Here is a 13,403-nt window from a genome sequence, read left to right as displayed (position 1 = left end):
CAACATAGCTAATTTTGCCTTTGAGAATGTTTTCTAATTAAGCAAAAATAAGCTCATTTTCCCCAAAACACTCATCTTTCCTTGCACAATTTCTTATCAAGTAATGCCTTTCCAAGGCTATCAACTAATTAGCCTATTCTTAAACATGTAAATTCACATCAATTAACCAAACATATTTTGTATTGTTTTATTTCATTGTTTACACAAGAACTGAATCAGTCCCGAGAAATAAGTTAGAATTAATTCTGAGTTTATTTTGAAGCATTACAGTGTTTAACCAGTTTGACGTATAAAGATACCAGACATAAAAGTAAACATCGGGAAGCACACATATATTCCCATTCTGAGAGAAGACATGTTATATATACAGAAAAAAATGCAGCAAATATTAAGGTATTCAAAGTAATTCTTTGACAATTCGGATGTGACATATTTACAAGAAAAGTATATGTTTTAAAATAATTAAATAATTTTCATAGAATTATAAAAGTATTGAGATAAATATTAGAAGACCCTGACAATCACAAGAACATTTTCCTATGCTACTGAATGCAAGGGTAGTTCTATAAAAAGTCCCAAAATAGAGCTAATATTTTGCCACTATGAAATATATCAAATTACCAATACCAAAATATTAAAATGAACATGCAGTGTGGAAGCTGTACCAAAGAAAACAGCATTAGGCTCCTGAATATCGTCAACTGTCTGCACAAGACTTCTTAGGTGTGCCCATGAAAAGAGCTTTCTAAAAGAGCCAATGAAATGGATGCATCTGCAGAGAAAATAACAACTTAAAACCTTTCCATTCTACCATTTTCAAATGTAGCTGCAAAAAAAGAAGAAAAATCTAAATGTAAGTTTCAAAAATAATAGCTTATGAATAAAAATGTTGAGTGGTGCATTCTTTATGCATTTGGATTTTTAAACTGGTGCTATTAATTCTAGTGTAACAGATAGTAACCTCTGGACCCCACTCTGATTTAAGAAATCCACTCCCACTTTCTCGCTCTCAAACAAAAAGTCATCTGAGAAAATGAAAAGGAGAAACAGCGACATGTATGAATTTGAAACAAAACAGTACTGTAATATGGCAAAATATCATAAAAAATAGCAGCATATGAAATTCAAGACTATTTTCTTAAAGCGAATGTTTAAGACTGAACCGTAGAAACAGTACTTGGTCAAACTGGTCTATTATTCAACACCTGAAACTAACGGTATTTGTTAGAGAGGAGCTTATATTTTTGACATCCCCATGATTAAATGTATACTCAAATTTGTGCTTAAAACATGTATTGCACAGATAGTAGAATAACAACATTCTGGTATCTCTAACACAAAATGGTATGCTACTTAGCACATTAACTTATGCTACTAAAAATTAATTTTATCCCAATTGTTTAAAACCAATCACATAGGACTTTTGAGCACATTAATCTCAAAACATTCCTAAACAAGATGAACACTTGACTACAGGTTTACTAGTGACAAAAAGCAGAGGCTACAATCACATGACTAAGGGCAGTATCTTTACATATAAATGAGGTCTTCTACTGATTCAAATATAGAAGAACTATTTACAAAATTTTGACAAGAAAATCGGACCTCCAAGAAATTTCATACCAAATAATTTTCACTGAATAAAAACCAATGACTGTGCTGTACATCTTGACTAAGATTTTACAAACAAATGTCCAAGATATACCTGTCTGAATTCTAATTCTCCCCTTTTCTCCAACAGTACAACCCACAACCCTCACTAACAGTTCAATAATACCCTCTCTATGCAAAATGCACTACTCACCTTGAGATCCAGAGCATCAAAAATGGTTACCGTTTCAAAACTGTCCACACTGTAGTATAAATTTTACAGCACCACAGACGTCATGAGTTTAGACATCTTTGTCTGGCAATATTTCAATCAATAATATTAACCAGTAAGAATGTGTAGAACTGAACACTTAATAGGAAGTCACAGTAGCATTTTTAAAACAACCAAAGTAATTAATAAGCATTTTTTCATCTTTTAAATTGTGAAGCGGTTAAATTGTCAAATTCACTAGGAAAAAGTGTCTCACACACACACACACTTTTATCATCCCAATGAGAACAAAGCTTCAGACAGTTGATACTAACAGGGCTTTTTTCTTTCTTTTAAAGAAATTACATTTCGTTTGGCCACTTGCTAGCTTCCTGGCTTACCAGCTTATAAAGAGGATGGCGATGAGGCAGGATACTCTACACATTAAAACCCACTTCCCCTTTATCATCTTTGGCGAGAAGCCTTGTGAAAAGGACACTGAGGGCTGATGAGGCGGGTCAGGCTCCACGAGCTTCCACCTCACACGTCACTGACTGGAAGGCTTGCGTCATCCAAGTCCACGGGGTCACAATCTTGTTCCTGAGGGCCATTTTTGCTTCGAGGTCTTAGCAGAGCTTGTTCGGTCACTTTGGAAGCTGGTTCTCTTGGAGAGACAGTCTGGACCTTGAAGTTCCCTGGCTTGACCTTGGCAAGAGATTCGTAAAATCCTCGCTTCTCCATGGGAAAGCTTGAGACCAGAGAGTTGCTGCGAGAGGCTGTGGAATGTGGGGCGGCGGCGGCGGCACTGCCAGGGAGGAGAGCGTGTTTGGGCTCGGAAGGACTGTTGGCATGCTCCTGCAAAGAGGAGTGGTGGTCAGACACAGGCAATCAATAACGACAGGGTTAGTAACTCAGTGTGAGACTTTATTCTCTGAAAAACAAACAGAACAAGACACACACAGAGCAGAAGCATGAGCCGTGCAGCATACGTGTGCAAGTTCTTCCCCAAAGCAGTGCATTTTTAGGGGTGAGTTTAGAGCGATGACAGCCAACACTCATTTCCACTGAGAAACCAGTTCTGTCACCACAGTCAAATCTGGCAGCTTTGACACTTGAAAGGCTTATTCAGCCTAGACTGGAATGCAGTGTACCAACTGCAACTGAACTGTGTTTAACAGGGGGCCTACCAGCTTTACCATTTTTACCTAAGAGTTTATTCTCAATAAACAGTAGGAATTATCCCATATGTTTAGGAAGATTAAACAATGAAAATGTAGAATATAAAAATAAAAGGCAATTACTTTTTTAATAAGCAGAATTAAACATTTTTCAAACCTATTATTTTGTTTGGTAGCCTCATAAACTTAGTTTTTGCTTCCCTGAATTTCACCTGCAACCAATAATATCATAGTCCTTTTGCTTCTTATTTAACTGCATTTGTTTATTTTTGCATATGGCATACATTCACAAGGCTTGACATTTTAAAGAGAGCAAAGGGCACATACTTAAGCATTTATTAAAACTGTCATAAGATAATTTCAGTTGTGAATATTCAATACTCTTCTGACTAAATTAAATCTGAAGTTAACCTTACATATGACTATACCAAATGCAATGCCATACAGTTCCTAATTTATTGTGTTCATTTGTGACATTGGTGGCTTTGAAAAAAAAGTGCTACAAACAAACCACTGAAACACTACAGATTCCCATTGGATGGCTAAATTTCACCTAAGAGCTAATATGCCATGCAAACTATAGTAATATAGAGTTTATCCAATGCGTATGCACCTGTGAGTTTGTACATATTACCACAAAGGTGCATTTCAAGTGGTGTAGCATAAAAAAGTTACCAAATACATGAAATACAGAAATCGAAATTCTTGTGGCAACTCAGGAAATTAAGCTTTAGAAAATAGACAGGACTTTTTAAATTAGTAAAGTTCTATTTTTTTTTTCATTTTTTTAAATAGACATATCCAACCTGATGACTATAATCAAATTGTTTGCGTTAGTGTTGACAAAGTCAGTTACGATAACTGCAGAAGGCAGTTTGGTTAACTCAACTTTCTAGAATCAGCTGTGAGTAGTGAGTAAGTCCGGGCCCTCTAGTAAGAAGGCATGTGTGCGTGAGAGCCCACATACGTGCTGCATTCCCCAGTTCTTGACGTATACCTCTGTATACAAGGGTTCGACAGCCTTCTGGCCTGCCGCATCTGGAACACAGTGCAAAGCTAAGATTAGAGTTAACCTATCCTGGGGAGGGGAGGAAAAGAGACAGTTCTGCTGACAGTTAGAGACAGAGAGTCCACTTTGCCCCCACCACAAAGCACAAAACACAAACACCCTTCTCCAGCTTTTCCTCTTCCCAACAGATATTGTTTTTGCAGAGAGTCTCATACTTGCCTGCTGAAAGGTCACATAAAACACAGGTGGTTACAAAATTAACACCTCTAAAAATAATTTCTGAGCTATTCCAAAAAGGATATAAGAACTTTAAAAGTGAAAAAAGATGGGCTTTTTTGTATTTACTGACCTAGAGTCATTTCTAACAAGAAAAGATTAAAAGACAGCATTACTGCAATACTAGCACTCCAGGAAAATACTAGAAGTGCAGAATATCAGCATCGACAATGAGTCCTGGTAATAAAGGCTATCATGCTATGTATCAGTGTTAGACTGCCTTCTGTAGACAAATATACTGCATTTGAAGATGCTCGCAAGTTTTTCATTCCTTAGTAGATTTGTATTTTCAGATCAGAGATCAGTGACCAAAGTATCCTAAAGCTAAATCTTATTCTTATGATGTACATGGTAAATTAAAAAGTAAAAACATATTCCTTACTGAGAATGTTTAGCTGGTTTAATCTACTATACTGCCACAAAGATAATTAACATAGTGAAAAGCAGCCTTTTAAATTAACCAAGTGAAAAATGAGCATGAAATGGAAAGAGAACATTATATTTAAGGTTCAAGCTGCTCAGCTGTCTTATGGCACTATTAAGGCAAAAAACCTAAACTGAAATTACAAGAAGTTAAAAAGGAAACTGAGAAAACTTCACAAAATTGTGTAATGCTACAACTAAAGGTGTCTTAAATGATTAGGTCAAATACCACACTAAGAGTTGGCGAAATTATACCAAATCTGGACCTACTAACAAGTAAGAACTCCTAAAACAAAACAAGGAAATGTTCATTCTTTAGTTGCCCTGCTTGTGCATTTAATACAATACAATGCACAGAAAAGTTATGTATACATAACACTATAGGAAGCATTAAATTAGAAATGCATTATTATTTTTTTTTTTGCAAGTCCAATCGGTATGAAAGTCAACATGCAGATAAATCTCAAAACAGAAAGAAACCAAAAGGATTAGGGGGAGAGGAAGAAAAAGAACTTGACAGGATCGGGGCTCCAAGGGAGTATCACCCCAGAGAACAGGAAACATACAGAAGACGCTGATCTGCCAGGTCCCCGCTGAGCTACAATGGCACCCGAGACGGCTTTAATCCAACTGTGCATCTCTTCAGGGCTATCAGCCTAAGGGGAAGGAAGGATTCATTGAAGTTTTCCTCAAAATCAGCTCTTTTGTCTATAAATCCAATGTGTTCATCTTGGTAATTAACAGTGTCAACAACAAAATCAGCCTAAGGCAATGGTTTCTAAGAAATTTTAGAAATCACTTTTTTGAACCAGGTTTTGCCAGGTAAATTATAACACACAGAAGTAAGTTGGGCGCTTTTTTTTTTTTAACATAAATTTATTTTAATTGGAAGTTGGGCACTTAATGTTCTAAGATGAGACACGTCAAAAAGTGTCAACATGAACAGTTTTGGAGAGAATACAAGAAGAGGAGGAAGTCAAAGACCTTCTCATTTTGCTCTCCAATCGTTATACTTGCCTGAATTTTCAAGATGGATATTTATGGAATTGTGCAGTAAAAAAATAAACCACTGTGACGTCATTTTATGTTATTTTTCTAAAAACAATTTCTAATTGTACCCTAAAATCCTAAAAGCGGTGTTGGCAGGCATATGCCAAAGCAGGCTCTTCCTTGATAGGACTGTGGCTTCCAATGTGCATTAGAAAAACCTTCCAATGACTTCAATTAAACAAGGCCCTCAGAGGGGTGGCGAGGTAGGGCCCCTTCTAGATTAAGTTTAAAAATTTTAAAGACACAAGTAATATTTTTGAACCAATGATAATAACAAAGAGTTTTTAAAAGGGAAAAACTCAAAGCAGGCAGAGGTAGAGTATACTTTCGTTCACCACAAACAAGAGCACCAGTCTAGAAATCAATTCGGTAAAAGGCAGGTTTAAAAAAGCTCATGCTCTAACAGTGATTCCTGATCTAGAAACTGATCAGAAGGAAGTAAGACATCCAGACAAATTTATTTCACAAAATGTTCACTAACATGTTATACCACAGTAAATGTACAAAAACTATGTTAATGAATGATCAGTAACAGTACAGAAATAGTTTAACTGTAAAACACTCATAGAAAATGACATAGTTCTAAAAGGCTTTCAGAGAATTCTTAATGATGTGGGAAAAAGTGACCATAATATAGTAAATATGCAGGATATAACACTATATTGCATATGACCCCACTTGGTATAAAAAGATATAGCCTAATAAGAACAAACAAACAAAAGAACAGCTGCCTGAATGTAGACTTCTATGTTTTATAAAGCACCTTTCTCTTCATATTTCTGTATTTTTCTACATTTTCTGCAAAAAGCATATGTAATAACTTTTAAAAACAAAACTAAATGTTCTTATAAAAAACTTTTAAGTAAATTAATGTGTTAAATAAAAAGCGTATTTTAAACTTAAACATAGGATACCTAATTAGTGAAGTAAGATCTACTATTTACTTTTATTATGGATATTTGAGTCTCCCTTTTTAGAAAATTACCAGAAAGTGATATAATTGAAATTCCAAAATATGTGCAAAAATAATCCAAATTTAAAATACAGACTTAGCATCTAAATAGCACATTTCCCTTCCTCCATATAAAACTTAATTCGATTCAATTAATTTATAGCGAAGAATATCACTTTGCTGAACATATGATCTACCAATAACCTTAGATACAGCATCATCTTTATTAAGTTGGCAATTACATTTGTCATATTTTTCCTTACTTCTATGACCAACACGTTTATTTATGTTTATTTCACCTCTAAAATGATTCATTCCTTGTTAGGAGGATTTGTAATCTCAAAAGAAGTATCTTACCTGCACATAGAAAGTTCGAGACGATGTTACAATTTCAAAGAGGTTGTCTCTCATCATTATGTCACTGTTAACGAAACAAATTTTCCAATTGTACTCAAGCAGCAATTGTTTGATAGCTTTCTTTTCACTTATTTACCCAGTACCAAATACGTGTCAATAAACATTAAAGGTAAAATATTAATTTAATTGAAAAATGCCAAATTATCATTTTTCAATTTATTCTTGCATTGAATTCTATGTATTTTATACAGTTACATGTATTTTTAGAAAGGTGCAAAAACAACTTTAAAATCCAAAGTTTTCAACTGTGAAGAAAGAGTGTGCTCAAAGAAACAGTGGTACAGTTAACATATTTTCTTATTAAAGCTCTATTTTGCAGCAACCTTGAAATACTAAAATTAATAATACATCTGTCAAGTATGACAGAAGTTGTTCATATTAAATTCCGTCCTTTCCATTAATAAGCTTAAGAATTGTTCCCTAATTTGCAGTTTTCAAACAAACAAACAAAAAATCTCAACATTTAATCTGAAGGCTTTGAAAGTTTTAGCAAAACTCACTGGCAGTAATAAAGAAAAATATCATCTGAAAGTACATCAATTAAACTGAGGAACTATATACTGTGTGCTAACAGTTGTGTTAGGCACCAAGTCTGAGGTGGTGCTTACCTTTGCTTACATTCCTGGACTTTATGAACTTCCTTAAGTGGTATTACGCGGAGAGGTTCCTTTTCCTATTGGAAAAAAAGCAAATAAACAGACATACACTTTAAAAATCTTTCCAATCATTAGCTGTCTTATTTGGAGATCTATTGTGAAAATCATGCTTCCTTCCTGACGCACATCTAAGACATAAATCTACTTACTTGAACCATCTAGCATTAGAAGGGCAAAAATATTATAACCTTATATACACTGTGGTTTGAAACAAGGAAACTGACATATAACCCATGTTCACATTACTGATGTCCTAAATGATAATGTGCTTATTAAAAGCCAATAACCATCCATCTTTTCCTCGATGAACCGCTATGGACCCAGTGAGTACTTCCTCAGAGTACTTCTTTTTTTCATATAGAAGGGACCAGAGTAGTAAATAGCCAGCTTCTGAGTTAAATTTGTCATTTTAAAAAACACAGTTTATTAAACACGTACTAAGTGGCAGGACTTTAAATGTGCTGGGTTTTAAATGTGTCACTTTCTACAATCCTAGAATACATGCACTATTATTCACCTGAGCAAACAGGATTAGATATACTAATTACCTCAACTAAGGCTACAAAACCAGATACAAGATTCGAGTATGACATAACTAGTTCCCAGTTGGCATAGTATTCACAGTATTAAACAATTCATGAAATACTATACTGTATTTCACTGAAAATGACATACCACTGAGTTTAAGACATACCATTATTTTATGCAGCACTAAGAAAATAATCAAACTAAGCACAAGTACAGCTTCTGAGACACCAAGGCTGGTACTTTTTGAACCAAGTAGCTACTGCTTCCAGCTAAGACTCTTAGATTTTGAAGTCTAAAAAAGGGTCCCAAGCTAAAATGGCTATTCCTGTTATGCTATGCCATTTTTCAGTTCATTCAAAAATACTTGTTGATTATTTTCTAAGTACCAGGTGCTGTGATGATAAAAGGTTCCAAAAGAGAATCTTTGCCTTCAAGAAGCTCGTGCAGTTAACTGATAAAGACAAATATGTACACAGTAACAAACCACAGTGGGACGTGTTATGCCCGAGGTGGGCATCGGGTACCACATGTGTAAAGGAAAGGCATACAAGTTGTTCAGAGGAAGAGACACCTGAGATGAACCTTAAAACATGCCCTTCTTATTCTCCAGTGCTCTGTTGTCCACGAGGAGTCACTAGCTCTGCCTAACTATTTGAATTAAAAGAACATTAAATATGGCCAGTTTTAACTTTAAAATTAAATACAGTCAGGATCCTCAGTCACAGTGGCCATATTTCCAGCTGTATTTTACAGCCACAGGTGCTACTAGCTCTGGCCAAGGGAGACGGCAGAACATCTCTATTAGTGCAAAGTCCACCTGGACAGTGCTGCTCCATGCCGTCATCAAGGCATATGGTTCCTCTGTCAAATGTCCGTCAGAGAAGAGGTAGAACTGCGTTCAATTTATCCAACAATCTACTGCAGAACACAGATCACGTGACAAGAGTATTTTAAATAAGGATGCTACTCAAACAAGTGAAAGAGAGAACTTCAATCTTTGATTCTACCTTCAGATGGGACAAAAACATCTTATGTGAAGAAACAAAAAAGTCAATCTGAAATAGGAAGAGAAAATGTCAAGGGAGGGCAGGGAAGAGAAGGCAGAAATACAGAGGGTCAAATGTGAACTTTTTCCCACTTCCTACACGGCCCCTTTAAAGGAAATGTGTAGACTGAGGGGTTCCGAAGTTTTTAATTCTTTCAGAGTAGAATGCCTTTGAAGGTACTCTCTTTTTACCTAAGATGTATTGAACGAAAATACCGTTAACCAAAAGCATCACAACAAAATACACTGAACTGCATATATCTCCAAAAAAAAGAATTTAATTATTTTAAAAATAGAAAACAGGACAAGAAATTATATAATTACCACAGTGTAACACTTCTAAAACCTTTTTAAAGCAACATTTATGACACAGCAACATACCAGTTCAGATTTGAAGTAGCCTATTGTGTTTTCATCCAATTGAAAATATCTTCTCTTCCAGTTTTTCATCTACCAGAGATGAACACAGACATGAGACTTCTGATTCTAAGATGTCAAATGTTAATAACCACTTAATTCTTCTGATATGAACCCACAATCAGAAATGTCAAGCACCGGAAAACCTCACCACCCTCCCTTAGAAGAAGAGATACAGGAAATTTCATCTCTTTTGCTACTCAGGCCTTGAACTTCTAATTCAACTTTGGTGCTTGGCTTTTAGCTCTTATTATATGATTTTATAATATAGTCTACATTTTTGATGCTCTGAAAGTTAAAAAAAAGGAAAGCACTCCCCTACCCGCTCCACCCCAACACAGTAAAGCCTGTCAAGAGTTCAACAGCATGCACAGGAAATGTTATTAAACTATATCAAGCTTCTTCATCTATAAAATGCATGAATCCTCAACAGGTACTTTATAATACTAACTAGTAAAGTAACATGTTTAAGAAAGTGAACCTACTCTGTATAAACATTTTTTGTCAATGAAATATAGTTTTTGTGAAAGCACTTCAGATTTTCTAAGGGTCAGTATTTTGGATTTAAGAGTACAAGAGAAAGGAATGTCTCCTTAAGAGGCCTAATTAACACACAGCCTGATGAGAATTCTGATTTGATCTACAGACATGCAAGAATGAAAAACCTTCAGCTTTCACCTTCATTTCCTGTAGCCTAAAGAGGGTCAAACAATTAGGAGTGAAAGAACTTGCCTTGGTTGGCCTGAGCTCATCAGAGTTGCCAGAAGTTATTATATAAGATCAAGCAGAACTGCCAGTAGATATTTAAGTAATTTTTTTTTTAATTTTAAACTTTATTTCTGAACTTTGAAGTTTATTTTCTCATGAAAATCTATAGATTTAGTTCATATTTTAGAAGGGTACTTTGGAACTGAAACAATACTGGCAAATGTGCTTGCTCTTTCCACAGTTTCTTATCACCGATCTGTTATCTGGGCCAACCAGTAACAGCTCTTACTAATGACGAGGCGCTATGCTGTGAGCTCTCTCTTCAAAAAACCTTCTGGATGGTAGGCTTTATAAAACGATTTTCTACATACACACACACCAAAAAATACAAAAACAAAAACTGAGAGCCCGAGATGTTAAGTCAGTAACGCAAGGTCTCAGCATTTTCAACTTGGGTCAGCCCAACCCTGTACCAAGTAAGTGATCCACACCCCACCCTCCTTGCCCTCCTTTTCTGCCATCTCCCTACTAGAGTTCCCTTTCCCTGACCCACTCCCAAGGGGGTAAAAAAGTCAACAGAAACCCTTCCTAGAATAAATTTAAATTGTTAGGAAAGCTCACTTAAAATTGCAGGTTAGTTGTAATGGGCATTAACTTACCTAGCCGCCTACAGACCAAGAAAATAATAGCACTGAGTTTTGAACACAGAATAACCCCTATGGCCCTCTCCTGACTCCTGGTCAGCAAGCTGGTCTTTCACAAAACAAAGCAAACCATGTGTATGTTGACAGTTTTCTAAGGCATACTCATTTTTCATTATTTCACATACTGTGTTAAACTACTCACCACTGCTCCTTGTTTTACACAATATCCAGCTTTGATAACTGCACTATCTGAAGGTGGTTTAGGAGTGAAGTAAGGAAGATGGCTTTGTGACCGCTTCAAATTATTTCTGTCAATAGTTTCACCACATTCATTTACTTCTTCTTTCTAGAATGAAGCAAAATAAAGTCTTTTTCTTGCTTGTTTAGCTTAAAAGCATACGTGCAGTTCATGCTGTTATCCCAGCAATCTTAAAATCCATTAGTCAGGAAAACAGATCTTCAAGTATTTTCTAATTAATTTGAGATACTTAATCATAACCTTTAACAACATTGATTAAAACCGATTTCTATCTCTCTTTTTCTGCAAAAGTCTTGCCACCAGCACTTTTTTTTTGTAGGGGATGCTGGGGTTTAACTTTCTAATTTGAAATAATTATAAATAGTCACAGGAAGTTTTAAAAACATAATGTACAGGAGGTCTTATGTGCCCTTCAACCAGTTTCTCCAAACAGGGAAAACTATTCTATGGCACATTATCAAAACAGACACTGAAACATGTCACAGACCTTGCCCACATCTCCCCAGTTTCACACGCACTCACCTGTCTCTGCGCATGTATCATTCTAGGCACTTTTATTACCAGATCTGTGTTCCCGCCACCACCAGAGCACAGAAGTGTTCACCACCACAAGGCTCCCTCAGGCTGCCCCTTTAGAGCCTCCATCCCCAACTGCTTGGCCCCCACTAATCTGTTTTCCATCCTTATTGTTCTGACATTTAGAGGATTTAATACAAATGGAATCATACAGTAGGTGGGCTTTTGAGATTGGCATTTGCCACTCTGTATTATTCTCCTGGGAATTCATTCAGGTTGGCCCTTGTACCAATTGTTCGACCCTTTTCACTGAGAGCAGTAACGTCACGGTTTGGACATCCCATTGGCTAAATTACCCATAAAGGGCACTTGGGTTACTACCACGTTTGGGTGATTAGGAATAAGACTACCACATAGTCATGATAAACGATGTGAAATAATTTTTGGTGACTTAGAAAATGTTTCAGACCTAAGGGAAAAAAAAAGCAGTTTACAAAGTATTTCCATTTCTAGGGGGCAAAAGGGCCTGGAAGAAAGGCTCAGAAGAAAACATGTAAAGTGTTAAATGCTGTTTACCTATGCTTTCCAGATTTTTTACAATAAAAACATACTTCTGAAATAAGTATAAAAGTTTTATGTTTTAATTACTGCATTTATTCAATAAAGATGTACCATCTGACTTTTGATAACAATACAAAAATCAATATGCAGTAGCTAAACCATCACACAATAGAAGAACTGATTTCTTACCTGAGTTGGGGTAATGATGGGCACACCACCAACAATGTCAGTTCTGTAAGAGACCTGCTTCTTTCCACATTCGCCTTGGCGACTTGGGTTATCAGGATGAGGCTGTGAGTCTAACGGCTTTGGGACCTAAAACAGTAACTTCATGAATCATTTTGCAAAGAGCATTATCTGAGATCCTCTTTTATCACAGAATTTCCAACCAATCATAAGTCTGTATACAACTGGTATATGTAAAAATTATATATATATAACCCTTTAAGTTTTCATACTGATTTTTCTTTTACAGTATTTATGACACAGCCATCATTTACCATGTGCTTACTTGGGCAGGTACTATCTCATGTATTTTCCCTTTTAATCCTCCTATCAATCCTATGCATAGCAGGAGCATCACCACAGCAGTAAGAAACCAGGCTCAAGAGGCATCAGGGAATGTAAATCCAGATCCTGGCTGGTCCACGCTCTAGCTCAGCTTGTATAACTCTCTTTCTCATTTAACCACTGTAACGACATCCCCACTTTATCAGAGCACTCGAGAATGGATCACAGCTCTGTGCTGTCACCTCTCCCGTCCCTCCACTCCTGCCCAAGACTGTGCAACATCCCGAGGACAGGGGATCCGTCTCTTTAGATGTTCCCCTAGTGGCTTTCTCCCCAGGCCTTAGGCCAACCCTCCACTCTCTCATCCATAATTAAACTATAATACCAGTCATGGGCAGGAACAAAAGAATGAAGGAAATAAGAAGGACAGGGGAGAGAAATGAACTCTGGAGG

General features: G+C 36.2%; 1 protein-coding gene across 5 annotated transcripts in view; it reads right to left on the bottom strand.

Moving 5' to 3' along the window:
* Positions 1 to 264: 264 nt before the first annotated feature.
* PLEKHA1 (pleckstrin homology domain containing A1) overlaps positions 265 to 13,403 on the bottom strand; it is a 53,734-nt gene continuing 40,595 nt past the window's right edge. For 4 of the 5 annotated variants that reach the window (XM_068961829.1, XM_068961832.1, XM_068961830.1 and 1 more), the window contains exons 6-12: positions 12,630 to 12,755; positions 11,307 to 11,450; positions 9,717 to 9,785; positions 7,715 to 7,779; positions 7,047 to 7,110; positions 5,254 to 5,343; positions 265 to 2,656 (exon numbers count right to left, since the gene is read on the bottom strand). In XM_068961829.1, coding sequence (XP_068817930.1) covers positions 2,342 to 2,656; positions 5,254 to 5,343; positions 7,047 to 7,110; positions 7,715 to 7,779; positions 9,717 to 9,785; positions 11,307 to 11,450; positions 12,630 to 12,755 — 873 coding nt within the window. In that variant the 3' untranslated portion in view covers positions 265 to 2,341. Of the gene's footprint in view, positions 2,657 to 3,976; positions 4,018 to 5,253; positions 5,344 to 7,046; positions 7,111 to 7,714; positions 7,780 to 9,716; positions 9,786 to 11,306; positions 11,451 to 12,629; positions 12,756 to 13,403 lie in introns of all 5 variants that reach the window. The other variant, XM_068961831.1, reaches the window with a different exon arrangement.

This window comes from Capricornis sumatraensis, chromosome 23 (assembly GCF_032405125.1).
Source record: "Capricornis sumatraensis isolate serow.1 chromosome 23, serow.2, whole genome shotgun sequence".
Lineage (NCBI taxonomy): Eukaryota > Metazoa > Chordata > Mammalia > Artiodactyla > Bovidae > Capricornis > Capricornis sumatraensis.
Note: the sequence above shows the minus strand (reverse complement) of the source record. Positions and strands in the feature narration are given on the sequence as shown.